General features: G+C 33.6%; 1 protein-coding gene across 2 annotated transcripts; it reads right to left on the reverse strand.

The window, feature by feature from the left end:
* Positions 1-48: 48 nt before the first annotated feature.
* On the reverse strand, positions 49-8586 carry LOC117102478 (protein NipSnap homolog 2-like). Of its 2 annotated transcripts, none has more exons than XM_033242756.1 (10): positions 8440-8586; positions 6021-6157; positions 5771-5816; positions 5253-5347; positions 4947-5014; positions 4559-4699; positions 4296-4327; positions 1694-1788; positions 1142-1225; positions 49-719 (listed from the first exon to the last, which is right to left on the reverse strand). In XM_033242756.1, exons 1-10 carry the CDS (start codon positions 8520-8522, stop codon positions 655-657), a joined length of 846 nt encoding a protein of 281 aa, XP_033098647.1. In that variant the 5' UTR covers positions 8523-8586; the 3' UTR covers positions 49-654. The 2 variants fall into 2 exon arrangements, with proteins under 2 accessions (XP_033098647.1, XP_033098648.1); XM_033242757.1 differs by lacking the exon at positions 1694-1788 and adding an exon at positions 2326-2420.
* Positions 8587-9671: the final 1085 nt, after the last annotated feature.

Below are 9671 nucleotides of genomic sequence, written 5' to 3' on the forward strand. Positions count from 1 at the left end.
TACTATTTATTTAGGTGTATGAGGACTGTCTCTTATACACGGTTAGGAGAGAAAACAGCAGCAACAGGCCTACTTGTACTTGTAGTAGTACAGTAATAAATTTAATGGCTTAATCTAACATACTTATAATACTGTTCCTTTGTAGCAAATATAAAATACTGCTAATTACTGTATTATGAATTGTAGATTAACATTGTTAGCTACTAGATTAACAAAGAACATGCAAAAATGCACTTCATTACAGCATACTGTATTAAAAATGAATTACAATCTTTAAAATTTGTTGTACAAGCGTATGGTTGCCAATTTGCAATAAAAAAAAAGATGAGATAATGTCCCCCATACTATCTATACCTATCAGATATTTAAAAAAAATAAGTATATCACATTTTTAAAATGAAGTCATAAGATAACAGAATGAAAAAAAATATATTTTGTCAATATTGAGAATATATGAAAGTTGTATAAATAAATCTGTTTAATCATATACTTTATTATATAATTATAAACAATTATAGTAATGGGAACATGTGTTTTAAACTTAAAGCACCGGTCTTGGAAACACACCTACTGTAGCCAATTAGCACAGTCAGATCCCCTTTACTCGGAACACCCTAAGGGCAGTGGTCAATATGTGGTGCTGTATGATTTCTTTCACTGAAGCGGGGAGCATGGGATTGGTATCATTATTTTAGACTCCATCCTTCGGATAAGTGGTACTGCAAAAAAAAGGGGAAAAAAAACAATTTAATTAATAATTTCGTGTTTCATTTTGACAAGAAAACAAAAAAACCACACCCTCTCTACCAATTTAACTGTTATTAATCACGGATCATTCTGTTTTAACAATGTGTGGGGCTTTACCATGCTCTATCGTAAGATTTAACTAGTTCACGCTCTTTGCATCAGACATTTATGCTGTGGAAAAATAGTCTGGTTAATTTTCCTGGGCAACGTTCTTTGGTTAAATTTACTGCATGACTGGTAATATTGCAAAGGAGATTCTTTCCACTGGATTTTTGACAAAGGTACAGCTATTTTGACCAAAAATACAATCCAATTTTGCATTTTGCCACAAGAAAACACAGAGTTTACAACAAACACCATCACCGCATAAACAACATGAATTTGTACGAATTACCTGTATACGCCACTAGGTCATCCCATCCTGGTTTTTGCCATGCTGATTCTCGAATTTCTCTCCTAGTTTCTAGATCCTTATACGCTAAGAAATCAAATAATCATCAATGAATAAATCAAGCATAAATAAATATGATTATTTAAATTTGATGTTGGTGAAATGATAGCACATGTTTATATGGCTCAACTGAATTCAGATGCTGTGAAGAATAATAGATTAACAGAGATTGAACTGATCATGGATATTTTAATATTAATAAAGTTTACACAAAATATAGATATTTACAAAAAAAGCATTATAGATGTTTGAAGGTGATTAAAAAGGATTGAACTGAATATAAATGTTTTGAAGATGGTCTAAGAGGACTGATTTGGAATGAATAATGTTTAAAGAATACATTAAGTAGGATTTGACTTATAAAGATTTTCAAATAAATTGGGGATTAAAGAGGGTTGGACTTATTGCAGATGTTTAAAAGATAAAGAAAATAATTCTGGTTGAAACAAAGATAATGATATAGTGGTACAGTATTTATATTAATATTATATTTACCCCATAAATGGTGAACCAGGTATAATTCACCTATTTGCCCAAATAAGCCTGCAATGGACTCCTGTGCCGATTGCCTATACTTAATGCCTCTAGCCCTTCAAAAATCACAGGGATTAAAAATTCAATATTACAATAATCAGTATTATTGGATGTTTGCCTGGACCGCCATCATACACTAACGTTTCTCTTTTCCTTAAATATCTTTAAAAATACTTTCTTAAAATATTGCTTTTGGTAGAAAGAACTGTTGTAATTAAAATTTCCACTTTCACATATAGAGGGTTTATTAGTGTATGTGGGATCAGGCAAAACATTCAGAGAGTAAACACTGATGATTGGTTTGCGCTAGATCACATTCTAACAACTAACAGATACATTGTTAGTTGTTAGAAATAAGTCATGTGATCATAAGCACACACACACTATCAATATTTAAAATATCAACACATCCTGTATTTGATCTGTGAATCTGGAATAAAACATATTAAGACCCTATTATTACGGATCACTTTCTTGATAAGATAGCATGGCCGTGGCGCGGTATCTACAGTGGTGCACCTGGACAGAACTTAACTCAAAAATTCACAAACCAAGGACAGGTGCCTTTATAATTTCACAAACACGATTCCTACCCCAGATATGGTGTACATGGTAGAGGTCACCGACCTGCGTGAAGAGACCCGTAACTGTTGTACCTTCTCCAATGCGACTGCGTATACCGCGTGCCCTTCCAATGTAAACAGTTCATCGTTACTTCCTTGTTTTTTCCTAAATGTTGTTTACTTTAAAATGCTATTAACAATTACAATTTACTGTATTTGTTCTTTTTACTTTAATATTATATTTGTTTGCTGTTATAAAGTTTGTTGCTTACTATTGAGCTTGTTTGAAAATAGTTTTCTTCCAATTCTTTAAATTGGTTTCTACAAAGGTATTTAAACTCAAAATACATCTAATTTTATTACAAAATATTCAAAAAAGAATATGTCTGTGTTCTATGAACAAATATTTTATAAATTGTGTTTCTATACAGTATTATATTATTTAAAACAAATACTCTAAAGATTATTTCCTGTAATAATTATTTATTTTGTCAATATAATGCACACATATGTTGTTATATACTGTCTTCTAAAATCAGAATACTAAAAACTATAAAATATTGCAAACATTCAATTAGTAAAAAAAATATTAATTATCAACCTTCATTTATAATAATAAACTAAATATTAATCAAATTTTATTAATGAACCTTAACTAACATTAATTAATGTGGAAGAAAACTACATAAAAGTGCAAACAGCAAACAACAGTATAAAACAACAGAACAAATAAATAACTGCATGGTCGCTTTAACTGTACTCGGAAAAATTATGAGCGAGTTATATAATTTCTACTGGTGTTATGATCTTATGGATTGGATTTTGTTGGTGTGAAACACATCAAGAATATCCCACGAAAGTCCCGAGACTTATTGCCAGTTTGTTCTTCTGGTGGTGAATTGGGCAGTACACCGGGAGACAATCCCCTACTCTTTTCCGAAGAGTGTACTGATTTCTTAAACATGCAAATGGATCGTTTTGCACATGGGACTAACGGCTTAACGTCTCATCCGAAAGACAGTACGCTTTTGAAACTTGCATTTCAGCCTTCCAGATGAAACACAAGGATGGGAATTGAACCGGGGACCAAGAGATCTCCACGGTTCAGTGCACACACAGTGACTATCACCAGTTTAGCATACTGAGCTAGCTGTTATATTTAGTTCGAAAATTTTTATGATGTTTCATCAAATAATATTTTAACTTTAACTTTAAATAAGATTTTGTTTTAATATTTGTCATATAATAGTACCGTAGGAAAATTGTGAACAGTAATTATACTTGTTATATTTTAAGTTAGTGTTTTGAAAAAATGTATTATTTGTTTTAATGTTTTAAGTATTTGGTTTTAATATATAATCTTTGTGTAATTTGATTACAGATTTTTCAAAATGTAATCTCAAGACTGTTTACAGTTGTCAGGTACACTTCAGAAGTATTGCAATATTGAGCATTCTTTCAAATATGCTGCTTAACTAATTCAATAATAATTGAATAAGCTGGTGTATCAGGCACAGGTCATGCTGTATGGGAACATGCACAAGATATAGGTACATGATAGACACCATAAGGATACTTATATCATGCATGCCCACATTTCTACAACACAATTCTTAGAATTGTGTTGCAATCTTGCTGGGGTTTGGGAAAATGTTTGTGAAATTAGAAGTGGCAAAATCAAGAGTGTTTTTTCTTAAACACAATAACACAAATGAGCTTTGCCTAAAAAAAAAAATCAATGCATAAAATGTGGAACATACATAATTAGTACAAATATAAAACCAATGTAAATATGAAATGACTTTCAAAACTACCGTTTTTTGGAGTGTAAAGAAATTATTCAACAATGTAAACAATTAGTATAGTAGTATTGCAGTTTAACATGTTAAATTAACAAGGAGTTTTGTATTCATATTAATACTGTTCAGGTATCTAAAATATAAAATTTAGAAAACACAACAAAAATTAAAGATGAATTGATGAATAATTATTTTACATACCAGTTGTTTCCCCATTCAATCAATGTACCAGGCTAGAAATGAAGACAAAATACAAGACAGTAACAATAATTACAGTATAATTATCTTTATTATGTTTTATATCAAGCACAATGAACACATTATTATTATCAGCATGAACAATTTTGTCATCGCCACCATCCGTGAAGTAGCAGACAGATGATAAATTTCATATACAGTAGACTCCTCCTCTGTGTAGGCACAAGCCTAAAATCTTAATCAGGAATATTATAAGTGTTGCTTACCCTCAGATAATAGCTACGTAGTTCATAAAGATTACCAGGTGTCCGTACGTCAGGCTCAGGCCAGAAATTAAACGGTAATAATAGTTGATTGCTTCTATTAATTAACATCTGTCCTCTCTGCTTCTTATATTCAAGGTACTCCTACAGTAATAATAATTCAAAATTTCATAGTACAATAGGTGTTGGAAAAAAAAAATTATATTTAATAAAATCAGGTTTAATTAAATGATTAAGATCAAGCCCATAGCAATGCTTATTCGAAGGGGGTTCATGAAATCCACCCCGACCCCACCGGCCTGAAATCAAAAAGATCAAATACAAAAGCTAGCTTTTAAAATATACGGTCAAAGAATCTTGTAGACTGTTTTGATATGAAATCATAATTTACCTCATCTTTCCATAACAGTTCTGACATTTCCTTCACAGACTTGTAGCCATCATATGCCCAAATGTGAACTGCAATAAATAATAATTTTTGCAAAGAAATTTATAGTTTACACAATTTAAAGTGAGGAAATGTACTGTAACAGCAAGTAGGCCAGAATTTGATAAAACCAACATAATATTTTTAGCTCCCAATAAAACAAAAAACACCTTGAATAAAGAGAATAAAACACTTTAAAGAATTGCATTGTTGGTGAGGTAAATGTCAAAAAAATAGGAATATTTTAAAATCAAATGAAAGACCCTATACCAGCTTGATCTTGCGGACCAAATGCTGTGCTCCAGCTTCCAAACAATTTGCAAGGCATGTTGGGATTGTCATGAACTCTTCTCAGGTGATGCTCTCTGAAAGTAAAAGGTAATTATTAAATGCATTATTATTAAATGTATTATGTTTTACCAATGCAGGTAACACATTTGTGTTTAAATGCAATGATCACAAGATCAGGAGAACATACATGTATAAACAATTATAAATGATGTTACTTCAATGAAAGACAAGAGAAGTAGGCTTAAACATATTATATGGATACAGTAATAAGTTATCTGTCATTTTGTATGAATTAAAAATACAGCTTAAATTTAAATAAAATAGATAAAATAAATAATATAATATAATATAACTTTCCAATGTATGATGGTAAAGAGACACACAGGGCTATCAGTCTACAGTGACTTTATAGTCACTAATTTAAAATAAAAATGTATTTTTTATTTTTATAATTCATTCATCAAACTATTATAAGAACTTATTTATTGGACACTTACGATAACTTTATATAATCTCCCATTCTATCAGGCTTTATGTTGTGTACTGGAAAATGAAAATTATGGAAAAAAAAAAATTTAGTTGTTAGTACTGCACATTGATTAGGTTGGCAATACTTTGCATGTAAACATTTGATTTGATATTTCCCCCTTCCCACACAACTATCTGTCATGCTCATATTATAACATAGGTACATATACTGCAGGCCTTGATAATTATCATCCTGTGTATGATATATATAATCCATACCTTGCATTTCATAGACGACTTGCTTGTTAGCAAGAGCTGTTGAGTGAGCTTCGGTTGCTGGTTCAACTCTTTTTACATGCAATAACTTGCTTAGCCAACCCTCTTTAGGTGCTGATCCATCACCAGATGCAAATTGTCTGTAATAATATAATAAAGTTGTTATAAGAAAGAGGTCCCTTGCTTCACATTTTGCTTTTATTTGATTTCATATCAACTACATCCAACAGCGGTATCACCCATTACAGGATGTCTTAATACACAATGTAATAATAAAATACAAGATAACATGCAATAAATAACAATACCATATGGTTACCAGAAAAATTGACACTTTATTTACAGTTAGGCTATATAAATAGTAATAATATCTCTCTTTTTTCTACTCAGTGGGGAAAATGGTAGGTTAGAACAAGCCCTACAAATGATTCTGCTAGCCTACTGTATACTGTAAAGTTTTTAATTGCAAAGATGATACCTCACAACCCAGCTCAAATATGCATGGGAAATCACTAGGAAAATAGGTACACAGAATAACAAAGATACAAGAAACACAAGATAGAGCCCTCGCATAGTAAAAATGAGGAGGAAATTGGGCCCGACATAGGCGGCGCCCTTCTTTTTTATAATGCAAGTTTCCTATACTTCGGGCCCAACGTACAGGGTGCCCTTCTGTTGCTAAGTATATCCAGACGCAGATGGTGCCCTTCTTTACCACTAGAGTGTGTCCGGCCATACGATTCTGTGCTATATTGTTGTTTTCTATACTGATCCATGGGCTTAATTGTTTTGTGTTTTATTTCGATAATAGCAACGATTTCTACCTCCGCCAAGGAGGTTAAGTATTCACCGATGTCACTGTCTGGGTAATTGTAAAATTGTGTACAATTTTTTAATTGAGAAATGACAATTAAATACACGACGACTTGGTAACAAAAGTTTGGTAGAAGTTTTTTAGATCCGTACGGGGCGCCCCATTGTTTGTATTCCCACCATGCATTTCGGTGGAACACTTTTTTTCTGTGGAGAACTTTATCTTGTGTTTCAATATCTTTGATAATATTAATTTTAAATATAATTAGGCAAAATTTGCACAGAAATCAGCTCTTATTTTCCTGAATGTGCGGATGGATTACTAGGCCAAAATTTTTGCCCTGAGATATATTTCCTCTGCAGCCACCAACAATAATTGCTATTATTATTGTTATTATTATTATTCAGGCTAGACTAAATATTAGAGCAGATACAGTTAAAAGGGGCCTAGGTGTAGATGCTGTGCTAGCCTTGCCTAGGAAGGGGGCCTAGCTAGAATTACTGATCGGGCTCAAAGGACGGGCCCACGCTGATCAGGCCCATTTTCAAGACGATTGGGCACAATATTTGAAAGTGGGCCCGATCGTCCTGAAAATGGGCCCAAAATCTAGAAATGGGCCCAATCGTCCTGTGCCTGATCGTCTCGTAGGCCTGATCGCCTGCAGGAAAATTCTTTTCAGCACATGGCTGTCGTGGTTTGTATGTGTTTTATTTATTTCTTTATTTTTAATATGAACATAAAATGAAGACGAACAACTAGAAACATATTCAAAGAATAAAAGACACAATAAGGCACCAAAATTGGCAACTTATTTCTATTGTGGTCCTTATATAAACACAAAAAAAACCCCAAAAAACAACCTGTGACAGCAAAAACACAACTAAATGAAGAAGGCAGCCTAACAAAGCATATAAATCAACTACTGTAAATGAAGTTACATGATTTCTTGTTTTTAAGAATTGTGTTTATAAATTTATAACTTATAAGCTTTAGTTTTTTTTCCTTCAGTGTGTAGATTGAGGTTGAATTTTAAACTGTTGTAAATGGCAAACCAGTTTCAATATTAAATGTTAAGCACCTTTGTCGACCAGATTTAGGAACTTCTAATGAAATTATGTTGGTAGCAAACCTGGTAATTGATGTTTGATATACCGAAATAAATAAATAAACCTAGGCCTACCCACTAGGCCTAGGCTTGTACTAGGCTATTAACAGGGAGTTGTTCCCTGGTTAGGCTATATTCTATCCTACTCCTACTAGCCAAGTAGGCTATTATGTATGCAATGATCATTTTTAATTACCTGAGTATGTCAGAACGCAATAATTAATCAGAATGAAAGTGGGCCCGATATTCCACACTAGAGGTGGACCCGATCGCCTTGGCGTGGGCCCAATCGTCCTGGTCACCCCTAGCTAGCTAGTACTAGGCCTAGGCTAGTAATAGGCCTAGGCCTAGTAGTAGATAGGGCCAGCCAGGCGGCTAGCTTCGCTCTACTAGGCCTAGTTAGGGCGCTGGATTTAGGCCTATGCTGGGGCCTGCCCACGGGTATACAGCATTTTTTAAACATATATAACTTGGACTATAGCCATGCATTACAATATTCTCACCTGGTTACAAATATAGAACAAACTGGATTTGCTTTAACAAAGCAGGATCGAATCGTTCTTATCGATGCCGCACTCAACGCCATTTTATATTTTGCTGCACTTTGAAGGTCGTCGATCCGCGCCGCCACCCGTCGCGTCCACGACCTCTTGTTGAGTGAACCATGGAGGTAATTAATACCTCCATGGGTGAACACGGAATTGTCGGGGTGTTGACGTGTTCGCGGAGAGGGGAGGGAGGAGGGGAAGGGCGCAATGGAAAGGTGAAGTGGTGGGGGCTCGATGATTAGGTGAGGGGGTGCTAGCTCACAAAATAAGGTGTTGAGGTAATGTAGGGTATTAATCTAGCGTAATTTTTTTGTGCCGGGTGCCCTGGAGGAGGAGACGGGGAGGAGTATTTTTCCATGCACACACCTCTGCTCCGTCACTCTTTTAATGTTACCTATTTACATGCAACATATTTATTCAGAATACATTATTCAAACAATGAGAGGAAAAAAAAAAAAAAACTGACAAAGTTTACTGAACCGGCCTAGCGTTTGATCGTGCATCAAAAATGAATCAATAATTGAAAATAAAAATATTGGGACCACTACCCAGTATCACGAGATCATAGGCCTTACTTCAAATATTCGACCACGAATAGTACTAATTTATATTTAATTGTTTCGATCTGTGTCAGTATAAAAAAGTTGGCAGTTTTGTGTGGATCTTTAAAACTTTAATACACGTCTGCCTGCCATATCAAGAAAAACAGTTTTTCTTCTAAGACACAAAAAGAGGTAATTTTTTTTTTTGGGTGGGGGGATTTGACGGAACTTTGGATGGGCTTCTTTTGTAAAGTAAGAGGGGGGTAGGGAACGGTTGTTTTCAATGAATTCTGTAAATTTTGTGAATTACTATAAAACAAAATAGGGCCACTGTAACATCAATCTGTATCATGGAGTGATTAACCCACAATTAATTCACATATAATGCTGTACAAGTGTGATTTTAGTTTATTTTGTACCTTTGAAATTCATGTACACTACAGTACCACACAAGTTTCTTTTCTAAATGGGCTTCTGTTCGCGGCTGCTCCATATATAATATACATTAAAATAAAAAATCGGGACACTAAAAGTATCACAATTAGCACATCAACTTACGTGAAAAAAAAAGATAAATACAAAAAATTGAAAAAAAAACGAGACTTGAGAGAGAACAATAAAACACTAACAAATAAAAAAAAAAAG

This window comes from Anneissia japonica, unplaced genomic scaffold, assembly GCF_011630105.1.
Source record: "Anneissia japonica isolate Jap-2015-1 unplaced genomic scaffold, ASM1163010v1 scaffold288068_len275957_cov168, whole genome shotgun sequence".
NCBI lineage: Eukaryota > Metazoa > Echinodermata > Crinoidea > Comatulida > Comatulidae > Anneissia > Anneissia japonica.